A 24,070-nucleotide genomic window follows, 5' to 3' on the forward strand; every position below is an offset into this window, starting at 1 on the left:
CTGAGGTGTAATACAGTATAAAGTACAACATGTACCTCTGAGGTGTCGTACAGTATAAAGTACTACGTGTACCTCTGAGATGTAGTACAGTATAAAGTACCACATGTACCTCTGAGGTGTAGTACAGTATAAAGTACTACGTGTACCTCTGAGATGTAGTACAGTATAAAGTACCACATGTACCTCTGAGGTGTAGTACAGTATAAAGTACAACATGTACCTCTGAGATGTAGTGCAGTATAAAGTACTACATGTACCTCTGTGATGTAGTACAGTATAAAGTACTACGTGTACCTCTGAGATGTAGTACAGTATAAAGTACAACATGTACCTCTGAGATGTAGTACAGTATAAAGTACATGTACCTCTGAGATGTAGTACAGTATAAAGTACTACGTGTACCTCTGAGATGTAGTACAGTATAAAGTACAACATGTACCTCTGAGATGTAGTACAGTATAAAGTACTACATGTACCTCTGTGATGTAGTACAGTATAAAGTACTACATGTACCTCTGTGATGTAGTACAGTATAAAGTACTACGTGTACCTCTGTGATGTAGTACAGTATAAAGTACTACATGTACCTCTGTGATGTAGTACAGTATAAAGTACATGTACCTCTGAGATGTAGTACAGTATAAAGTACAACATGTACCTCTGAGATGTAGTACAGTATAAAGTACTACATGTACCTCTGTGATGTAGTACAGTATAAAGTACATGTACCTCTGAGATGTAGTACAGTATAAAGTACAACATGTACCTCTGAGATGTAGTACAGTATAAAGTACAACATGTACCTCTGAGATGTAGTACAGTATAAAGTACTACGTGTACCTCTGTGATGTAGTACAGTATAAAGTACTACATGTACCTCTGTGATGTAGTACAGTATAAAGTACATGTACCTCTGAGATGTAGTACAGTATAAAGTACAACATGTACCTCTGAGATGTAGTACAGTATAAAGTACAACATGTACCTCTGAGATGTAGTACAGTATAAAGTACAACATGTACCTCTGTGATGTAGTACAGTATAAAGTACTACATGTACCTCTGTGATGTAGTACAGTATAAAGTACATGTACCTCTGAGATGTAGTACAGTATAAAGTACAACATGTACCTCTGAGATGTAGTACAGTATAAAGTACAACATGTACCTCTGAGATGTAGTACAGTATAAAGTACTACGTGTACCTCTGTGATGTAGTACAGTATAAAGTACATGTACCTCTGAGATGTAGTACAGTATAAAGTACAACATGTACCTCTGAGATGTAGTACAGTATAAAGTACTACATGTACCTCTGTGATGTAGTACAGTATAAAGTACTACATGTACCTCTGTGATGTAGTACAGTATAAAGTACAACATGTACCTCTGAGATGTAGTACAGTATAAAGTACCACATGTACCTCTGAGGTGTAGTACAGTATAAAGTACTACATGTACCTCTGTGATTTACATGTACATTGTACTTGTTACTGTGCTTGAATAAACTCCTCCAGTGTGTCTGCTGTTGATGGAACATTGTAACTGGTTCAACTGGTTAAACTGGTTAAACTGGTTTTCAGAGCGTGACGACTCACAACACTTCAAAACAAAGCTCTCTCTCTTATTGTGAAAATCTGGAAACAGCAAGACAACTTCCTACTTCTGACCCATTGTTTTAGTCGATATTTGTTTACATTTTGACAAATACTCTGTTAAAAATCTGTTGAATTATCTATTAGGAGTTCCCATTCGCCATGGAAGGACCTGGTCCAACTAAACCTGGACCTGGACCTGAACCTGGACCTGGACCCAGCTGTGTGTCCATGAAGAGTGACAGGTCCATGAAGCCGCCGCTGTTGTTCAGAAAGAGTGGCCAAACGTCCAGGTAATGAATTATAAACGCCTCTATGCTCACCTGATTTATCTTAAAAACGCTGCTTTTATTCTCTCGACCTGTAGCGGGATGCGACCTGCTGTGCTGTATTACCAGCCACGAGCTCCCTGGGTCGGCTTAGTGGTCGTACAGTCCAGTGTTTGAAAGTATATTTTTTACTTACATTCTATGCTGCCTGGGGAAGCTCCAGCTTCAAGATTACTTTACGACAGATGGATTTCTGCATAAAACGTAACTCTGAATAACCCGCGTGAGCATCCTATGTTCTCCGTTATGTGAAGCAGTGGGATGACAGACACGGATTTCCAACCTCGTATTACAGAGGTTGTTGGTTTTATTTTATGAAAGTAAGATTCAGGTTATGATACAAAGATGAATACAGTTGAAGGCAGAATGGTTTTGTGTGAAATACAAAGGAAAGAAATGGATCGTTTAGACTCCTACCGGAGGCAAAATACCTCTCGAGAGTCGTTTTAGAATACCGAGCAAAGGAACCCTTCACGGTGTTGTGTTGAAATGTTCGATACTTCCAACCAAAGGAACCCTTCACGGTGTTGTGTTGAAATGTTCGATACTTCCAACCAAAGGAACCCTTCACGGTGTTGTGTTGAAATGTTCGATACTTCCAACCAAAGGAACCCTTCAGAGAAGTGTATCGAGGGGTGAAACCACACTCCAACAGGAAACCTGTTGGAGTGTGTGGTCCAAAGCTGATGCAAGGGAGCAAAAGTTGAAGTGAAGAGTGAAATGTCACTGCTTACATCCTGTCCTCCGCTGAATGCGGATGTAGGAGGCGCCTGCGCTAAACTAAGTTGTAGTTCAAACTGGCTCGTTTGTCACCTGCTGCTCTTTAAAGTGAAGGGTGCTAGCCTCGAAGTTAGCCACAGCTTTGGATCGGGCAGCCATGTAGCGTTTACCCCGGAGGAAATGTCAAGAAACACCAGGTTCACACCTGCATTCTCTCTAGTGTCCACCAGGGGGCGACTCCTCTGGTTGTATAGAAGTCTATAGAAAATGACTCTACTTCTCTCTTGATTTATCACCTCCGTAAACATTGTAAACATGAGTTTATGTCTCAATCTCTAGTTTCAAGTCTTCTTCAATACAGCATGATGTTCATTTAGTACATTATGGTCCATTTAGAGTCACACAGACCATAAAGCAGGGGATGCTTTAGGGCGGGGCTACACGCTGATTGACAGGTCTCTACCAGAGACGTGTACGGCGTCTCTACGTCATGACGACTACGTCCAGATATGGTCACTTCCTGTTCACTGGTTGCCAAAAAATAAGTTTGTGACAGTGAAATAGCCAAACTTGAGGCTTCAAAACATCAGTCCACAAACCAATGAGAGACGTCACCATGACGACGTCCACTTCTTACATACAGTCTGGAGTCCTTCCTCTTCTTGGGTACCGGGACCTTTATGAGTCCGAGGCTCTGGTTCCAAACCTCCCTGGTGGTGTGGAACTAAATAACAGCATGAGAACACTAGCTGGGTAGATAAAGGGACGAAGAGGCACCGCTAGAACTTTAATATCGTGACACTTGTTCTCCCAGAAAGACGATGAATAATAGAACAGAAATCTTTCAGTGTGAAGAGCTTCAGACTTTTATCTTCTTGTTGATAGCTTCTAGTCTTCAGCAGCTTCTGGAGCTGAAGATTTAATAAGTGGATCTCCTTCTCTGGTGGTATTCCTCTCTGTCTAACAGGAACCTCATGGAACTGGACTCTGATCAACCTGAACCCAGCTGTGTGTCCATGAAGAGTGACATGTCCATGGGGCCGCCGCTGAATTTCAGAAAGAGTGGCCAAACGCCCAGGTAATGAATGATCCAGGGAACCAGTGGAGCGTTCATGAACGCCTCTATTCTCACTGCTTTCATTCTCTCGACCGATTGGTTACAGAAACTCCTTCCTGTTTCGAAAGCATCTAAAACTATTTCGTGATTACGTCGTTTTCTGAGGCGCTAAACGAAGTTGTCGGCTCCTTCAAACTGGCTCGTTTGTCACCTGCTGCTCTTTAAAGTGAAGGGTGCTAGCCTCGAAGTTAGCCACAACTTTGGATCGGCAGCCATGTAGCGTTTACCCCGGAGGAAATGTCAAGAAACACCAGGTTCACACCTGCATTCTCTCTAGTGACCACCAGGGGGCGACTCCTCTGGTTGTACAGAAGTCTATAGAAAATGACTCTACTTCTCTCTTGATTTATTCCCTCAGTAAACATTGTAAACATGAGTTTATGTCTCGATCTCTAGTTTCAAGTCTTCTTCAATACAGCATGATGTTCATTTAGTACATTATGGTCCATTTAGAGTCACACAGACCATAAAGCAGGGGATGCTTTAGGGCGGGGCTACACGCTGATTGACAGGTCTCTACCAGAGACGTGTACGGCGTCTCTACGTCATGACGACTACGTCCAGATATGGTCACTTCCTGTTCACTGGTTGCAAAAAAATAACAAGTTGGCAACGGCGAAATGGTCAAACTTGAGGCTTCAAAACATCAGTCCACAAACCAATGAGAGACGTCACCATGACGACGTCCACTTCTTACATACAGTCTGGAGTCCTTCCTCTTCTTGGGTACCGGGACCTTTATGAGTCCGAGGCTCTGGTTCCAAACCTCCCTGGTGGTGTGGAACTAAATAACAGCATGAGAACACTAGCTGGGTAGATAAAGGGACGAAGAGGCACCGCTAGAACTTTAATATCGTGACACTTGTTCTCCCAGAAAGATGAATAATAGAACAGAAATCTTTCAGTGTGAAGAGCTTCAGACTTTTATCTTCTTGTTGATAGCTTCTAGTCTTCAGCAGCTTCTGGAGCTGAAGATTTAATAAGTGGATCTCCTTCTCTGGTGGTCTTCCTCTCTGTCTAACAGGAACCTCATGGAACTGGACTCTGATCAACCTGAACCCAGCTGTGTGTCCATGAAGAGTGACATGTCCATGGGGCCGCCGCTGAATTTCAGAAAGAGTGGCCAAACGCCCAGGTAATGAATGATCCAGGGAACCAGTGGAGCGTTCATGAACGCCTCTATTCTCACCTGATTTGTGTGTGTGTGTGTGTGTGTGTGTGCGCGCGCGTGCGTGCGTGCGTGCGTGCGTATCTTATTCATACAATTCAGTATATTAATATATATATGTCATATAATAATAATGTTCAGTATAATATGAAATATAAATATGAATATATTATAATAAAATAAATATATAATCATAAATATACAATATAAATATCATGAACATATTATAATAAAATATAAATACCATATAATCATAAATATACAATATAAATATCATGAATATATTATAATAAAATGTAAATACCATATAATCATAAATATACAACATAAATATCATGAACATATTATAATAAAATGTAAATATCATATATAGTCTGATAGAAGAAGTATATTTGAAGATGCCCCGATGAACCTTGTTTGTTGGAGAAACACCCATCAGTGCGGGGAGGAAACCTGCATGTTTTCATGATGATGAAGTTATTTGAAAAGGAACTTTGCTCTTCTGAGTGGCAAACCTCTCAATGACCTTCTCACTGAAGTCAGGCATGTCCCTGACAAGTTCCTTCTCCATGGAGAGCACAGCCAGAGCATTCAGGCCATCCTGTGTCATGGTGCTCCTCAGGAAGGTCTTGATCCTCTTCACAGTGGAGAAACACCTCTCGGGTTCAGCTGTGGTCACGGTGTGGTGATGAGGATCCTGAGCAGAGTGACACTCTGTGAAGGTTGTTCTCCATGAAGAACTGGTACATAGGCACTGCACCACTGCAGGCCTTGCACTCACTCTTCTCATAGATGAGGGACAGCTCTGTTTTGAGCTTGGCCTGGTCCAACATGGGGTAAGCCTCCACTGTGGTTTCAAGCAGCGACTCAGGGAACGTCACACTGTGTTGTGGGAACAACGCTCCATGCAGCAGTGTTGTGCTGACGAGGTGCTGGCTGAAGGAGAACCGCTCCTTGGCTTGCATCAGGATGGTGTCGCATACCTGTCAAAGAGAAATCAACTTCAATTTGCAATGAAGCTATTTTGATGAAAGTGATTCTGATTGAACACATGCTTCTGTGATAAAGTCAAGTATTAAAAAAACAATGTGTAAAGTCTGACAAACAACTTCAGATGATGGGAAATTATAACGACATCATCAAAATGTATCAGACGGTCAGTTAGCAGCTTGTCCTCCCTTTTCAGGAGACGGTCGAGTATGTTGTTGAATATTTGACTACTTCCTGTAGTTAGCATGTGCTGTGCATACACACCCACATAGTACATGTATGTGTGCGAGTGTATAAAGTATTAATATTGACAACTACAACACAACAACCTCTGTAGCCAGCCTCTGTTGTTCCCCATGTCCCAGCGTCCTGCTGGTCAGATCCACTGTCCCCACACAGAGGACATGGACGCCCTGTTCCAACAAATAAAGTTCCAGTTTCTAACTTGACATCTTCAAAAACAACTCGGCCTCTTCTACAAACGGACTTGGTGGACACCTGAATAAGCCTGTTATTACAAATTGTGTTTAATAACGACCTGCATTTTCATAGAAATCTGATCTTTTTCCTTTAAAATATTGAAACAAATATCATTGTGATGCTTTCTATCATAATCATTCACTTTGATGACTCGGCCCATTTCGGCTTTTACAGACTGTTGGACGTGAGCAACTCATCTTTCCAACAACAAAAGCTTTATCAGCTCGTAGTAAATATCGTTATTGATCTGATTTTTTGAATGCTGTCTGTGAACCTCTGGACAAGTCCTTCAATGAAGACAGGGTCGATGCTCCTCTTCTGCAGCTGGCTGAAGAGCATGTCCACATTTGGCATGATCTTGTGGAACAATGCCAGGAAGAAACAGAAAGTCTCGTCTTCAAGCATCCTCACGAAGCCCCCGGCCTCTCTGACAGCTGTGGATCAAAGTTCCCAGAGTCTCTGATGTTCTGGAAACACTTCAGGAGGTCGTCCTGGTGCTCGTACACAGTGTTTACAGCGCGACTCTGGAAGTTCCACCGTGTTGTGGAGGCTCGAGGAAGTCTGTGCGCAACCATCTGGTCCAGCACGGTGGTTCGCTTGGGTGACCTGGAGAAGAAGGCACAGAATCCACCGAGGTCCGAAAAGAAGGTGTGGATCCTGGGGATGCGTGCTGTGGCCTGCTGCATGATGAGGTTCAGCTGGTGCGCGTAGCAGTGGACGTAGTGAGCGTTGTCGTAGACATCCAGTATCTTCCGCTGCACTCCGCCGGTGGCTCCCCTCATGACGGCAGCCCCGTCGTACGCTCGGGCGATACGTTTGTCCGTTTGGGAGGATGGTGCTCAGCCTCTCCGTGAGCGCTGCAGCGATGGTGTCAGCGGTCGCGTTCTGGATGGTGATGTACTCGAGAAAACGCTCTTGTACGTTACCGTTAGCATCGATGTAGCGTAGCACAAGCACCAGCTGGCAACAGAATCCACCAGTCCCTTGAACACGCCAGGGTTGTCCGAGGAGTCGGTCTCGTCATGCCCACGCAAAGCCAACTCAAAAGCCCCACAAAACTTCACACAATCAATTCTTTTTGATCAAACGTGCCGGTTTTTATCCACCTCCTCGTTGTTTCTTTACCGCAAGCCGGTGACCGTCGTCCAGCTGGGTAGCGAGAACACGCGAGATGAGAACGAGACACGGGCACTCCGGGAGAAAAAGACTATCATGAATACTGATGTTAAATTAAGCTGTGATGAGTTTTCACTGTTAATTTAACATCTCTATTACATGTTGATGCCTCCATGACCAAGTTAAGCAGATGAGACTGAGGACAACTATGTAGAAGAAAAGATGTTCACTTTGTCTAATATGTAGCTTGACAGAGTTCTCATGTGTGTCCTGGTGTTCTCATGTTTCCTTACTTCCTCATCCCTCACTCCCTACCCTGGTGTTCTCATGTTTCCTTACCTCCTCATCCCTCACTCCCTACCCTGGTGTTCTCATGTTTCCTTACCTCCTCATCCCTCACTCCCTACCCTGGTGTTCTCATGTTTCCTTACCTCCTCATCCCTCACTCCCTACCCTGGTGTTCTCATGTTTCCTTACCTCCTCATCCCTCACTCCCTACCCTGGTGTTCTCATGTTTCCTTACCTCCTCATCCCTCACTCCCTACCCTGGTGTTCTCATGTTTCCTTACCTCCTCATCCCTCACTCCCTACCCTGGTGTTCTCATGTTTCCTTACCTCCTCATCCCTCACTCCCTACCCTGGTGTTCTCATGTGTCCTTACCTCCTCATCCCTCACTCTCTACCCTGGTGTTCTCATGTTTCCTTACCTCCTCATCCCTCACTCTCTACCCTGGTGTTCTCATGTTTCCTTACCTCCTCATCCCTCACTCCCTACCCTGGTGTTCTCATGTTTCCTTACCTCCTCATCCCTCACTCTCTACCCTGGTGTTCTCATGTTTCCTTACCTCCTCACTCTCTACCCTGGTGTTCTCATGTTTCCTTACCTCCTCATCCCTCACTCCCTACCCTGGTGTTCTCATGTTTCCTTACCTCCTCATCCCTCACTCCCTACCCTGGTGTTCTCATGTTTCCTTACCTCCTCATCCCTCACTCCCTAACTGTCCGTGCTGGATCCGTCCCGTTGTTTTAAAGCTAAATAAATGATTAGCATGACGTCATGCAGCTAGCTAACCTGTCTGGTGTTCAGCTAGTACAGAAGCTTCATGTGCTGCTTCCCTTTCCCGCGAGTCTGCTGTCTGAACACGAGAACGCGCGAGATGAGAACGAGACACGAGCTGTCGCAGCCGTGGGCCAGATGAGGATGGTCCTCCCGGAAGTCTTTTTTAGGGCGCTGATTGGCTAGATTGTAAGTCACTCATTTATTTCTTTAATCAGTGATTGGCTAAGCTGCTTATTAGACGAAAAATGGAGCAGAAATCCGACTGATGAAAGATCCGGGTATTTTCCTCTGAAATCTTGTCTCGTAAGTCCACTTTCATAGGAATGAACGGAGCGCTGCCTCCGAACGCTGTATCCAGTTCCCTGAATACATCGGTTCCCAAACTTTTTAGGCCATGCACCCCCCCCCCTCACCTTAAAACAAAAAAGCAACAGAGCCCATTTATAGCCGCATAAAAATCGGACCAATGAGAGAACAGTTTGCTCGCGCGTGGCGTTTGTTTCCAAGATAAAAAAGACAAAAGCTCTTCCTGCACCGTGCCTTCTGAAAGGTAACGGACGTTCACCAGACGATTGGCCAGATTGGCCACATCTGTAGACTCGTCTACTTGCAGAGAGTGAAACTCACTCTTCTTCACGCGACCGACTAATGTAGCCAGGATGTCTTCGGACAAAGCATCGATGCGGCGACAGTGTTGTTGGACGCGGGATCATGTCCAACTTGTTTGCTTCTCTCTCTCCAATCATACATTCCACCATCTCTGTGGCAGCTGGTGAGCTCACGTCTTCAGTGATTGTGTGCGGTATATATATCCCCTTTCTTGCTATTCTGTGACCAGACATGAAGCCCGTATTGCGTGTTTTGTAGACCCAACACATCAATGAGACTGCAGTTGTTTGGGCTGTTTTGTAACTCCTCTGATTTCGATATAAAGAATGTAAGGGGCTTCTGACTTGCACTGGCATGCTTGGTGTTCAGCTGGCAGTGTAAATAAGAGCTTCAGACTGTTAGCCAGAACCTCGCTGCACACCACGCACTGATCTGGTGGTTCACTGTGTCAACAACGCTGAAAGGTCCAGCAGGAGGACGGCCGAGGGGAGTGGGAAGGCTGATCCAGCAATGTGGCGTTTGTTGTGAAAAATAAAAGCTATCTTCCACACTTAGGGCGGATTTAAGATTACGACGAAAGCTCTCAGAGACGTTTAGTTATATCAAAGCAATAGATTTATTATCAACAGAGTTATTCAGCCCAAACAATTAAACATGCATGGGAACTAATGGTTTCACTCTCAGAGATTCACCATGAGACACTTGGACACAGCAGTGTGTGGATTAATATACAGGGTTCCTCCCCTTGAGGCCCATTGGTCAAAGTCAAAAGTAGCAGGCGGAGCATGTTTGTACATGTATACAGCCTGGGTGGAGCCTGGACAAATCCGTCCACACTGGCCCGTCCAGAAGGCGTCGTCATCTGTCAGTGTGAATGAAATGTTGTCGGCTGCGGGGGGGAGGACTGGGTTAATACAGCCCGAGGCTGTTGGGCCTACCCTAAGATGGCGGCCCTGCTCTTGTGACGCAGTTAAGCCAGTGATCTGCCAGTAATCTTCCACTGCTGCTCTCTCGCCCTACCGTCTCATATGAGTATTGCCTGAGTAACTATTAAAACTAACACTATTAAAGCTGCTATAAGCTATTTTATCCCTACTAATTGCAAACAGTAGAAGGTGTAAACTATTACACCTTAAAATAAATAATTTTCTCAACACGTTCCTCTGTGACGGCAAGGAGGGCGGTCTCGGTTGAGTAGCCTGAATGAAACCAGACTGGTGTGGGTCAAGAAGCTTGTTCTGGTTGAGGTACGCATTGGCCTATAATTCTTTACATCGGAAGAGTTGCTTTCTTTAAAACAGGGTTTGGTCTGTTGTGTCTTTCTAACCCTGGTTTGGTGCAGTGTTTGAAGGTGTTTTTACACACGGAACTGCAAAGAAATGCAGCCGGGACAGTGGGATCAGCAGCACGATCAAGACTTCACTGTGTGGAGCAGGGGGGTCAAACTCATCTTCACTCTGGGGCCACATCAGCATCACGGTCCTCAAAGGGCCGGTTGTAAATGTCAGACGTGTAAATGTAACGACTCCGAACATCTTCAGTTTAGTTTTCCGGGATATCTGTGACTTCCACAACACGTACTCAGCAGACATAGAGGTTATTGTTTCCATGGTTAATGGCGGACAGTTGAACGGCTTTCAGGGCGATAAGCCCCGCCCCCTCTCCGGCGCGTCCAGTGCGAATGAACACAAATAGCCCCGGAGAGACCGGCGGCGTGAACGGCTCAACTCAACTTCTGTTTTACACTCAAACATCTCCGCGACTTATTGAGTGGCGTAAGAATCGCGCGACACAACGAATCGATCATGAAATTCGTTGCCAACTCTTTTATGAATCGATTTTATCGATTCGTTGTTGCAGCTCGACAGACAATTGGAACAGCAGCTTACTTGATGACATCATCACCTCAGCTGGTCTCATGACTTTCATCCGTTTTGTTCTGTAAAGTATTTTCACAATCAAACTAAATATGACAACCCTGCTGTTTTCGTTTTCATTTGAAATCAAAAATGATATATTATTATTTACATATATATACATATACATGTATAAATAAATATATCACCAGTGTTGTGATCTGATTATAGCCTCACAAAGTATTAAAATAGACCTTGTGGTACAGAACTGTGGTCTCTTTAGGATGGTGTTAGATCCTGGGTACTTCTGGCCCGATACGGGGCTAATTACTGACTCAGCTCTCTATTAAAAGATTCTCGAGCTGGTGTTCTGGCGAGGGAACTCGCCTGGCTCCGCTAACTGCCGTTACTCCCGACGTCTACCCTGCTTCCTCCGGTCAGAGCGCGCTCGGCCGAGAGACCAGTCCTGGCCCCGGGCACTCCCACCAGTCGCGTCGGTTATGGCAGCTTCCCTCTTATGGATCCGCGCTCTTGGTAAATGCCAGGTTAGGTTTTAACGGCTAGGATTAATTCTTGCTAAAACCATAAGGGATTGTTCAGTGGATTCGGTCTCTAGGATAACCTTTCAGAACTCAGTTGTTAGACATACAATAGCTTTAACTTTTTACTGTCACGAGGAACTCTTTACTACTCGAGCAAATTAATGCACTTGAGGATTTCACTTTAAATGCAGATTAGATATTTATTGCAGGTTATATTTAGTTAGTTTGCAGGGGTTACAGCTACAGCTCACATAAAATGTCACTACACATGATTAGTCAATTTAATTATCTTCTTCGATTATACTCATTAGTTTTAGTCGCCGAGACGGTTCGGTTGGAGCTGGATGTCCAATGGTGCGATGAAAAGAGTTCTTTTGGAGTTGTTAGGAGCGAAGGTCTGGCCAGACCCTCGGTCCTCCCGCTCCGCAACGGAGCCCGTTCAGCTGTTCTCAAAACTCAGTACAAAGTCTTTCTCAGGCAGCTGCGGCTTTCTCAGTTGTCCAGATGTTAAGAGGCGAGCGGTGGGGAGAGTTAGAAACTTCGTCTTTTAATCTCAATGTCCACGAACAGAGGTCTCTTTTCCGTGAACCGAGACGAAGCCCTCAATACATCAGCTGCAGGCTTCAGTATCTTCTTCCGATGCGCTTGGTACGGCATCCGCGATGAAATCCCAGCTTTGCTCTTTGCAAGCATGTCCTTATATTCCTCATATGGGCTGTGATCAGCCCCCACCTGTTTGGTCCATTACTCATCCCCCCTCCCTCTGGAAAGGGCGTTAAGCCGAACATTGCCGGTATGACTCAACTATTGCATCAGTTTCCATATCTTTCTCTTGACTACACCCAACATCTGGTCTTGATTACAGCAATGTCATTCTTGCCCAACACTTGCCCAATACCTCTATCTCAGCTCCACAGAACACACAGAAACATTCATTACATTTGTTTAAATCACTTCTATGCAGTTAAACATTTGTTACACAATTGATTAGAACATTTCGTTATATTTATTCATACATTTTCTCTGTTTGATTACATTTCAACGTTGAATATATGCTTTGCGCTCTTATAGCCTGACTTCTCTCCCTTGAATGTGTCGACATGTTACCGAGGCAGCGCTGAGAGGTCAACTCTTCTTGACACCCCCTTCTTGAGGTCTCAAGCTGCCGCATTGTGCCCCAAGTAATCCTCTAGGAACTCATCGTCGTCCTCGGCGGTGATGATGAGAACGTCGTCTTCCGGCTCGGATTCGTGTTGCCAGCTGTCGAGCACCACCAGGCCTTCCATACCTGGTGGCTGGAAATCCAGGAGGGCGTTGTCATCTTCCTCGTCATCTATGGCATCCTTCATCTGCTCGTCCAGGCTCAGGACCAGGGCCAACACATTCTGGTTCAGAATGCTGTCTGGGGAGAGGGAGGCCGGAGTAGGGACGGGGCTGGTTGCTGCTTTGTCCTCCTCCTCGCTTGGAACTATCAATCCTTCAGGGATTACCTCCACCAGCTCGCCGCAGTCCTCGTCGTATCCCCACATCCCCATTAGATTTGGTACTACTCCTGCGAGCATCGTCTGGCTACCCACGTCTCGGTGTTCCACACCCGTGATGCTTGCCGTGTCGTTGTCTTCTTCTGGAGTTGGTACTGGATACTGCAGGGCGGGCAGGCGTGGTCCAATGACGACGAAGCGGCCATCGGTGAGGTGGGTGCTGGACACCCGGATGCCATCAGGATACGCCCATATTTTTGTGTATACTGGGCAGTATACACCATCAGCATAGAGCAGGACCTCCGGTGGGGTTCTCCCGGCGGAAGTCCACACTGGTTTTGCTTTAGCCTCTAATTCCATACAGTCGACTACATTCATCGCAGGCATATAAGGGGTACTTCCTTTGCAGAAGAGGCCGCTGGCTGCTCCTACCGGGAATTGCCCCAGGTAGCATTGGGTGCACCATAGGGCTTGGTTTACCTCCCACAGGTGCAACATTAGCTCCGGAGGAATCCCACAGCGGACACAGCAGACCTCCTCCTGAATGTTGTTGAACACAAAGACTTCATTAATCATTACATTTTTCAGCGCATTTTTACAAGCCAAGCTTTAGCAAGCAGGGGGTGGTCTTATTTTCATTCTTTTTTTAAGGCCCCCTCTCAGTATTGGAGCGCTTTGCAGAGCGCCGCAGAGCCAGAGAATGCAGCCATGGAGATGCCAACACCATTGGAGGAGGTGTTAGGCCTGGGCTTGTAGGCCTAACCCTTCTTGGAAACAAAGGCTCATACAACATGAGCCAGGCTGCTATCCCGATTGATGATTCAGAACCCAACCAGTAGATGGCGACAGTTATGCCCCAACCTATGCCCCAAAGAGCAATGGCGCCGATCTTGTGGAGCCAACGCCCTCTTCCTCTTTCTTTCATAGCCATGGTCATGACCACGAGATACGTCAGGGCTGTAACCGCCAGAAAGGCCTCGACGATTGCCGAGACCATCTTCAGGGGGTTGTAGAAAACTGCAGCGACGTCGATTACCAGCCAGATGATCACCATTCCACCCTTTACTAGACCGCAGCGAGTAGAGTCGATGTGGATTCTCCCCAGGAGGTATGTAGCGAACCATGTCAGGGTAAGCCACAGTGATCCTCGATAGATGTTTTCAATCGCTGTTTTCAGACACCCTACAGCCAGGGCCAGTATTCTTAGCGGTTGATTCATGGACCATTCGCCCATGCAACAGTAGAAGAACCATATGATCTCAAGGACCCAAAAGTCCAGGTCGGTTAAGCGAATAAACGGCCTGCATCTGCGTGCTGTGTCGGAGGAGTTCTGTAATGCTTCAGTTACACTCATTCCGAAGGTGGTCATGCCTGGAGTCACAATAGTTGTGGTGTTGGTCATACTCACTCCGAAGGTGGTCATGCCTGGGTGAGAAGTGGTGTTCATGCCTGGAGGTGCAATGGTTGTGGTGTTGGTCATGTTGGTCATCTTGGCTTTCTTAGGTTTATTCGTTCTTATTTCAGTATGAGGCTCTTGGTTCAGGTTCCGGGTCTGCAATGGCTATGGCGCTCCAGTTGTTCACCCTTTATAGGTGGGTGGACTCCTCCTTCCTTCGTGGGAGGAGTCCCTTCTTCACTTCTCCTTTTTCCTTCAACTTCCCCTTAAAGCACGAGGCAACAGTGGCTGCTACCCCGCCCTTAATGGCGGCACAGATTATTAGGCCCAAGATGACAATTCCAATTATCATCAACAAATAAGGCCAAAGCCAGGAGAACAAACTCCCCATCCATCCCTTTATGACCGTGAATCCTTCTCCAATCTTCCCTGCCACTTCTTCCACTACGATGGTTGCGGTCCCGACTATGGAGGCGCCCGTTAGTTCGATCCAACTGCACTCGTGTTCTCGTCGGCCGCTCCCGCAACTCAGCCAGTGTTCTTCTGGCTCGTAGCAGGTTCCGTTCCCGTAGAGGCGGTTAGCTCCTACCCATTCAAATCCTTTGTCTTCTTTACCCTCGCAGAGGCTTTTCCTGAAGGCGTGGCCCTCAGCTAGAAAGACTGTAGGGTCGGTTACTGGGGGAATGATTTGGCCGTTCACGTTCACTCGGTCTTTCATGCGATGGCCCAGGATTAAGTTGGTACAGCTGCTAGTCAGAGGCCCTGACCGTCTCCATTTCCCGTCTTTAGCCTTCACCCAGGTTACTTCTTGCACGTGGGTTTCATATTCTTCTCCATAGTGGGTCTGGCAATGGTCTTCCCATCCTGGCACAGTCTCACAATGTCCCCCGGCCAGGCTGATGTTGCAGGTCGTGTTTCCTCGATTGCATTCCATCTTCCAGGGCCGCGGGCCCACATATGGTTCTGGTCGGCTCCAAACCCCAGGCCAGATGTCTCTTTCTTTCGAGTATACTGTGGCCAGGTACTGATACTTCACCCAGTAGTTGTTGGTTTGAGTTAGACATGGCACCACCCATTCTAACACTTCATCCTTCTGTAGGCCCCACCAGGTTGAACTGTCGTCCCGGGTGTGGGCCTCTTTCCATGCCTGCAGGGTTCCTTTGATCGTCTTGTTTGTCTTCAGGCCTGTGCAGTCATATAGCCACGTTCCCCAAGCCCGATACCACTCTTGCCAGAGTGTGCATCTCGGGGAGGCGCCGTCGGCTAGATACTCTGTTCCGTTCAGAGCGATGAACATTTTGTTGGTCACACAAGTGTCAATCTTTTGGAAATCCCCTCTTGGGGCTGTCATTAACTCCTCGGGTTTCGGCAGCTTTTGTACATACATGTCGGTCGTCCTTGGTCCCAAAAGGCCGTAGCTGGCTCTGGAGTAACCCTCCGTGAAGGCTCCTTTGAAATGCGTTAGCTCGGTTATCCATATCCACGGCAGGGTGTTGTTGAGCCAGGCCTCGTGCTGGGCATTAGGTTGGGGTAGATAGATGTGCTTATGAGCCTGATACTGTGGTTTGTTTACCGGAGTTATTACGAAGTAATTCTGACCTTCGCACCAAAAGAACACATTCCAGAAGCATTTATTGAGGAGAGGGAGCTTGGTGGTTTTACAATGCTTCATCCATTTCCTGCTTCTATTTCTCCGAAGACTGTCACCTGACTTGAATAGCGGCTGCTGCGGCTGCTCTTCTTTGTCCTCTGGAACCGTCTCTGAAGCCGTAGGTTGTACTACCTCTTCTTCTTCTTCCCTCTGCTGCGTGACGTTCACGGCTCGGCTGGTGAGGTTGTTCCGCTGGCAGTCGGTGGAGTTTCCTAGTGTGGTGTTACCTAGTGGCCTCACTGGCCTCACTTTAACTTTCACCCGCTGTGGTTTACGTCGCGGTTGTGTGGCCTCACAGGTGAGATTGTAGTGTCCCCAGAACATTCCTTCTGCCGGTAAAATCATCAAACACGTATCATTGCGGTGGCTCGCTGCATAGGTTACCTCGGGTTTCCAGTATCCCTCGTTCCCTTGCTCTGACCATGAGACACATGCCCATGAACAGTACCAGCCTGGGACACCGTTTTCGGGGTAGATCCAATTACACTGTGCCCGTTTTTCTTCTTGTGCTTTCTTCATCATTACCGTAATCTTCATCTCCGCTCCTAGCGTAGATACTTCATCTATCCTCCATGTCGAATTCTCTATTACCTTCTGGAATTCGCCTGCCCAGTCTGTTTCTTCACCCGTGTCGTTGATTTTCGAATCGTTGATTTTCTGTTCCCAGATAGTCATCCACGCGATGATAGTAGCTGTCAGGTTCGGAGCCGTCCCACCCCCTCCTTGGACTTGACGGGTTGCATTAGATCCAACCTCAAGGTCCAACCAGGGCGAGGCGCGCTTCTGTCCAGCGAGTTGAGAGAGAACGATCGTTCCAGAGTCGACCGTCCAGCATGTCTGGTCGAACGTCTTTGTGGTAGTGTAGGACACCCTCACATGAGTGAGGGCCCATGGGATACTACCATAGTAGTACAGTATAGCCAGGACAGAGCACAGTCCTGCAAGTACTGCTACTACCTTAGCCATTAAGCAAAGCCATAGTCGTTGTCCATTCCGAGGTCGTTTACTTGATTGGTCCAGTCGCTTGCCGGGGCGTCTTAAGGAGACGGGGGTAAAGGTTGATGATCGCCTAAATTCATGAACTCTCCCATGAAGTAGTGGGAGATCCATGGTTTCGGATTCTGCAGTGCTCTGGTCGGTAGCACCTCTGGAAGAGGAGCTAGGCATCCGGAGCTGAGGCGCGGGGGAGAGTCAGGATCGCACTGACTAATCCTGCCCTTCAGGAGCTGGTGATATAGCACCGATGGGTATCTGCCAATGGCTAAGTCCAGCCCCCGCCACACCCACTGGTAGTAGGTGACGATTAAGGAGGGGGAGCAGGGGGGGGGTTCAAAGCAACCCTCGTTCACAGCATTATTTTGCCGCAGCCATGCGTAGATCTGTCTGTCCACTGGGTCGATAAGGATCCGGACTTTGGCAAGAGATGCGTATAACGGCTGACCGTCGTCCGTCTGGAGCTCCGTTACTTTAGCCCATGCTGCCAAGGGTTCGTGAAGGTTAAGCCGGCCAAACCCCGTAGTCCGTAATCTGGAAGGAGGCAATTCCCTCATGGTCAGGCATGGGTCCGGGTTCGGTGGGCCAAGGCCTGGCAGGCGGTAATGAACCATACGCAACTCTATGTCTTGGTTCTCAATTACACAGCGCGCGCTGTTTTTCACGTGGAGCGCTATGAGACGCCGCATGACCGGGCTGGTGGTCCAGATCACATTTTCACCCAGCGAAAGATCAACATAGTCGTTTTGCAAATAATCAGCATAGTTAGGACCCCAGCGCAACTTCAACCGCAGACCCATAACTGAGATGAAAACGGTATTCAGGATCCAGGGGGATTGGTCAGGACAAGGGAGGACTGGCTGCAGCAGCCACGGATGGGTCCGATTGACTCTGTCATATTGGAGTTGCCATCCTGTGCGAAAAGCAGTCAGCAATTCCGCCTTCCCGGGTATTGACAGGTCAATCGAGCGCCTATATTCGCCATTGCTGCAGAAATAGGCGCCGGATCCACAGAGGCCTTTTCGGTAGGCAAAATCGCGTTGGGGTCTGTCCAAAAAGACATTTTCGTTCGGCAATTGCAGATATGGCCTTCTTTGTGCGAGGAGGGACTGAGAGACTATTGATAGGTCCCTGCAATCTTTGTTTGGTGGGTTTGGCAGCGACATGTTGACAATCAAGAGCCGTTTTTTCCCGCAGCTATACTTTTCTAAGTGCTGCTACTGCGAGGCTTTCCACCCCGCTGCAGTTTGCGAAATGACTTCCGTGCCCAAGCGGTCAAACCTTTTGCGTCTGCGCGTGGGTTTGGAGGAGGCTCCGCCTCATCCGCTCTGGTCAGCTCCACCCCGACGGAGTACACACCGTCGAATGGAACCATCACGGTTTTCAGCGTCACCATGACGCGCATTGTGCTGGCCTCCCATGTAGGCGTTGGCGCTCTGGTCGCCCAAGAGCCCGGTAGTTGCATAACACCGGCTCTCCGCCACCCCTCTGGGGTGACCGTGAAAATCTTACTCTTTTCTTTGGTCCTGGCACCGGTGTGGTGGAAGGCGTCCAGATCCGTGGTGTTATACTGGAGATTCGTGCCGCGAGCACCAGCCTCTGTTGGCACTGGGGCAAGCTCATGTATTGGCACATCAGGATCACAAAACACCTCTTCGATTAACACGCGCCAGGTTGTTAATTCCCAGGGCCCCATCCATCCCTCTCGCGTTGCCATCTCCAAGCGGCAATCGGGTAAGGATGCAGCAGTGGCTGCGTAGCCTGGGTCATCAGGGCTGCGATAGACCCTGAAGGCCCCTGGGATCTGTACGGAAGACAGGGGCGGGTTGGCAACCTCGGCCTGGCCTGGGCTGTATGGCCAGTTCCTTTCCACCGACTCCCACCAGGATCTCATGGGGACAGCACTACTGTTTCCACTTGCTTCGTGTGGATCACCGTCGAGTGGGCTCATAGCTGGTGCCGAGGGTCCTCCAGTCTCCTTGTGTGATAGATCGACAGGAGCGGCAGCACCCTCACCTTCCCACAAGGCGGGTGCCAGGGTTTGTATTGGCTGAAGAAACTTTCTCACCTGCCATCCGTCGGCTGCTCCAGCTTGCACCAGCAGTCCATTCAGCTGGAGTACGGAGCAAGACGCACAGAGGAGCAGCCTGTGTCCATCCCATTGGCAGATACAGTCCTTAAGGTTCAGCTTTGTCCCCCGCAGATCCCACTGGATGACGAAGTGCAACCTTGGTAAAAGCGCTATACGACAAAAACCGCACACATATGCATCCAAAACCTTCACTGGTTTGTGGGTCATACGGTCAAATTCCTTTCTTCGTCCAGAGACCCGGTGTGGTTTCTTGTTTCCGGGTCCCTGCCATGTGAGGTTAAGGGTGGTCGGCAGCAGGCAGACCACACAATCATTCTTGATTTCTTTCCATGTTAAGACTTCATTCTCTTCTGAGAGAAAGCCCTTTTTTGCATACTCCAACTTCTTCATGGCTCTTCCTGCCCAGAGCCCCGTAGTACTCCTTCTCATGTTAACCACCCCTTTGACATTGGCCACTCTGACAAAGGGTGGTAAAGCTTGTATGTTGGTGGCCATTCTTGAGTTCCTGGTTTTCTCCTAGTACGGAACTGGCTTCAGCTGCCCTACTCCTTGGATTCCTTTCTTCTTGAGTTGAACAGTATTACTGTCCAATATCTTGACAACTATGTCTGATTTATCGTACTTGGCTTTGACTGCAGAGTTAGAAGCACCGACCTGAGCCTTGATCCAGACGCGCTGTCCTACCCGAAGTGGCACTTTTTGCTCAAGCTTGGGCTCTTTATCTTCGGAGCCCCGCCCCACTTCCTGTGATGTGAAGGGGCGGCGCATCAGCTCCTCCGCAGGGGAGGGCCTGTCACTTCGGTAGCGGTCGTTCAGGGTTTTGGCGATTTCCAGGGTCTTAGTGCTCCATTCTCTCGAGTTGGCATTTTTCCCAATCCAACTTTTCACCAAGCCAATGGTCCTTTCCACCACCCCGTTAGCCTGGGGGGTGTATGGGGGAGAGTAGATCCTCATTACCCCATGCTGTTGGCACCACTGGTCCACTTTAGCGTTGCGAAAATGCGTTCCGTTGTCAGTCCTGAGCTCTTTAGGCAACCCTAAGTAGCCACAGACTTGGTCCAGCATGCTAACAACACTGTTGCCATTAGCTTTTCTTACGGCTTTTGTGGTTACATACCCTGACATGGAGTCCACAAGCACCAACAGGTACTTTTCTCCACATTTACCCGGTACCCCTAAGGGTCCTGCCACATCCATGCAGATAGAACCCCAGGGTACGGTACTTTTAATGGTGAGTCCTCCCACTCTTTGTCCTCTCCTTCCTGCGTTGTATCGACCACACAACTCACAGTCTTGAAGGATTCTGCGGACCTCTTTTTCAGGAATCCAGAGTCGCTGCTTTTCCAGTTCCCTTCGCGTTGGAACGGTGCCTGCATGTCCAAGTGCTCCATGCACTGCTTGCACCACCTCCTTCACGTTCTCTTCTGGGACTACCCGTCCTTTGGGCAAATCTTCCCACTTCTCGATCCCAACAAAGACAATTTGTCTCATCTGGACGAAACGATCCACTTCTTCGTTTCCTTGCCAATGAGTTCCTGCTCGCGTGTGGGCCCTCTGGTGCACCACTTCGAGCTCCATTGTTAGCCGCAATTCGGCTATTTTTCTCCATAGGTTTTCGTGAGCTACTTTCTTGTTTTTAGCGCTCTCAAAACCATTTTCTTCCCATATGGACAGGTCTTCGTTAAGGGCCTGAGCACAGTAATAACTATCAGTTATGACTCTAGCTCTTTTCACCTTTCTTCGCTCCAACTCGAGCAAACCTTCCAGTATTGCTGTCACTTCCCCGGTCTGGGCACTGCCGGGGATTTGGCCTCGTTGTCTGAAGCGCTCCTTCTCATTGTGCTTGAGAATGAAGCCCCAGTAGGCTTTGTCGTCTTGTCCTTTTCGCGAGCCGTCGGTGTATAGAGTCCACTCTATCGGTTCGGCTGGCTTCTCGTCCTGTGTCGTCTTTTTCTTACTCACGGGTAGTGCAGGGCCGATTTCGAGGTCTGGGTCCAGCAGGATGTCTTCCCAACGTCCCCACCTTGCGTTCGTCGCCTTCGTGCTCTCTACCGTGGCTTTTCTTAGGAATCGATGGACCTGGCTTTGCGTGAGGACCCTGATGCCCTGCCCCTGAGCAAGGTCTTTCAGGGTGCTCCAATACCTTGCCAGAACTGCCAACTCCTTCTCTTCTGCTGGATATTTCTTTTCCACTGAGGACAGGGTGTAGCTCCACAAAGTGACTATTCCCCCGCCCTCGTTGCACACTTTTACCACTGCGTCGTCGTCGTTGCAACTGACCTCTGCCACCAGCTTTGTTGTAAGGCTTCGTGGCTCCAGCCGCAAAGCGTCTTTAATGGCTGTCCGCAGATTTTCCAAACTGTTTTGATCCGTTGCGGTCCATTCCCACTTCTTGTGGGCGTCTTCTGGTTTTTCTTTGCGTAGTTTTACATACAGTGGTCTTGCATACTTCTGGTAGCTAGGGACATGGTCCCTAACGTAGTTGCAGAGCCCCAGCACCTGCTGTAGTTCGTTCAGCGAGGTTGGCGGGTCGATCTGCTCCACTTTTTCCCGGAATCCGTCTGAGAGTCCCAGGTCGTTGGAGACCTGGAACCCCAGGTAGTTCACTTGGAATCGTCCAAATTGGCATTTTTTCAGATTCAATTTCAAGCCTGCTGCTGTTAGTCGTTCTACGACTTGTCTCAATTTTTGCAGATGTTCTTCTTCGGTGTCATCCGCAATGAATACATCATCGATGTAGATTGTTGTCTCTAGGCCGTCAAGTATATCCATTACGGCCGACTGGAAAACATTCGGAGAGTTTTTGTAGCCTTGCGGTAGCCGTTCCCAGACGTACGCTTTACCTTTGTGGGTGAACGCTGTCTTGCCTTGGGAGGCTTTGGCTAGCCTCAACGAGAAAAATCCGTTTGCCAGATCTATGCAGGATTTGTACCGTTTCAGTCTTAGTGTCTTCAGCGTCCCTTGTGGGTTGATCAGGCTGGCGCGGTTGGCGACAGTCCTGCGGTTGAGGGCCTTAAAGTTGATAACAGGTCTCCATCCTCCTCCCGATGACTCAGGCTTCTTGACTGCCTGTATTGGGCTGTTTGTGATGGGATTTGGCTCCTCTCGCACCACTCCTAGTTCGCTGAGCTCCGTGACTATCAGGTCCATTTCTGCAACGGCCCCTGGATTCAGGGGGTATTGGCGGACGGGCGGGTGTACACCCCCTTCTATGGTGTGGGTGTACTTCGCACCCATGTCTCCACAGTCATTTTTGAACCTAGCCACTCCGGCTTTGGAAAGTATGTCTTCTAGCGTTTCTTTTCCCTCCGGAGAAAGGTCGCTGTCTTTGATTTGTTGCTTGGTCACTTCTGGAATGTTCACTGGTTTGTACCACTCCGGCGATAACGATCCCATCTGGATTAGTTTTGCCCCGAGGACTCTGAGTCGCTGTTGTATTGGGGTTCGATTTCCTGGGCTGCTATGCAGCTCTTTTAAGTCTGTTATTGTCATTAGATTGTAGGGTCCTAGAGCCCATACAACTCCTTTCCAGACGCCAAACGGAATCTTTTTGATGGTTCCGTCGGCTAGTTGAACAGTCAGGTGTCCTTTTGTTTCAAGGCATTTGCGGGTCATCGACACTTCTGCACCAGTGTCTACCTGATAGGGGATTCCACCCACGTCGGTGTATATGTCGTCCCCCACCCAGTAGGCATGATCCACTGTGACCCGCGCCCGCTTAGCCATTACTTTCTCTGCCCTTCGCTCCCAGCTTCCAGGCGGGAGGCACGAAGGGCCTGTTTCTGTTCTGTCGTCAGCTTGTTGTAATCCTCGGAAGAGAGAAAACCGCTCTTGTTGGCTGGCGGGGGCCGTGGCCCCTCCTGTTGTTGATCCGGCTGGGCCCTGTGGTAAACGCCCTGCCTCTGGAAGCCTTCTTGCCTTGGAGCTCCCTGCTCCCTCTGGTTGCCTTGTGGACCCCGCTGAGGTCCTTGCTCTCGCGGGTAGCCTTGGTAGCCTTGAGAACCCCTCCGGAATCCTGGCTCACGCTCGTAGTTTTGTGGACTCCTCTGGAAGCCTCCCGACTGCCTTCTCTGTGTCTGTGAAGGACCGGGTCCCTCGGTGGGCCTTGCGTTGTCATACGAGGGCCTGGGAGCCGGCGGCTTCGGCTGGTTTCCTTTTTCTCTTTTGTCTTCCAAGTGTTTTTTCTTCAAATCCCACTTTCTTACTGTTTCTTGGATTTGTTCGGTGGTACTTTTGCTGATGTTTAGGGTCACAAAATCGATGTCATTCATTAGGCCCTTTGTCAGCTTCCTAAGGACTTGCACACTTCTGTCCGGCGGAATCGCCTGTCGCAAGGCGTACCATGCCTGGGTGAGGGTTTGCCCTTTGTCTAAGCTTTTTCTTGCCTTGTCGATGTGTGACTCCTCGTCTTCGCAGTCCTCCAACACTAATCTTCGGTAGTGCTGTTCCGCGGTTTCTTCGGGACCCATCGGTTGGTCCGTCACATGAGCCAGCCACAATCTTTTCGCCTCATCGTTTGTGGAACTGGCTTTTACCATAAGCCATTTCTGCGTCAGATATTCTTGCACCGATTCTTTTGGGTCTCGGTTTGTCACCATCGCCTTGATCTTTTTGAACTCACCAAAGCTCTGGGTGGAAGCCCGCATCTTTGTTATGCAGTCATTTTCTTCAGCGGTGGCGAGGCAGCTGCTTCGTGCGAGGCTCTGCCCTGGAGGTGGCTGTTCGTCCTCGCTGCCCGAGATGTCTTGCCTCCGCTCTTTGTCTTCCTCCGCTGCCAGCTTGTAGGCTGCTTTCTTCAGGCGTCGCAACATGACGTCGTACACGATTGTCACAAAGCCTGTGCGAAAGTTACCCGTCAGTTCCGTGGCTGTTGCGA

The 24,070-nt window shown here is 48.4% G+C and overlaps 1 protein-coding gene across 3 annotated transcripts in view; it reads left to right on the plus strand.

Moving 5' to 3' along the window:
- LOC306797396 (uncharacterized protein) overlaps nt 1–24,070 on the plus strand; it is a 252,933-nt gene that overhangs the window by 137,564 nt on the left and 91,299 nt on the right. For all 3 annotated transcript variants that reach the window (XM_079296739.1, XM_079296741.1, XM_079296740.1), the window contains exons 7-8: nt 3,611–3,721; nt 4,785–4,895. In XM_079296739.1, the coding sequence (XP_079152865.1) occupies nt 3,611–3,721; nt 4,785–4,895 (222 nt within the window). The remainder of the gene's footprint in view (nt 1–3,610; nt 3,722–4,784; nt 4,896–24,070) is intronic.

This window comes from Melanostigma gelatinosum, assembly GCF_949748355.1.
Source record: "Melanostigma gelatinosum genome assembly, chromosome: 24".
NCBI lineage: Eukaryota > Metazoa > Chordata > Actinopteri > Perciformes > Zoarcidae > Melanostigma > Melanostigma gelatinosum.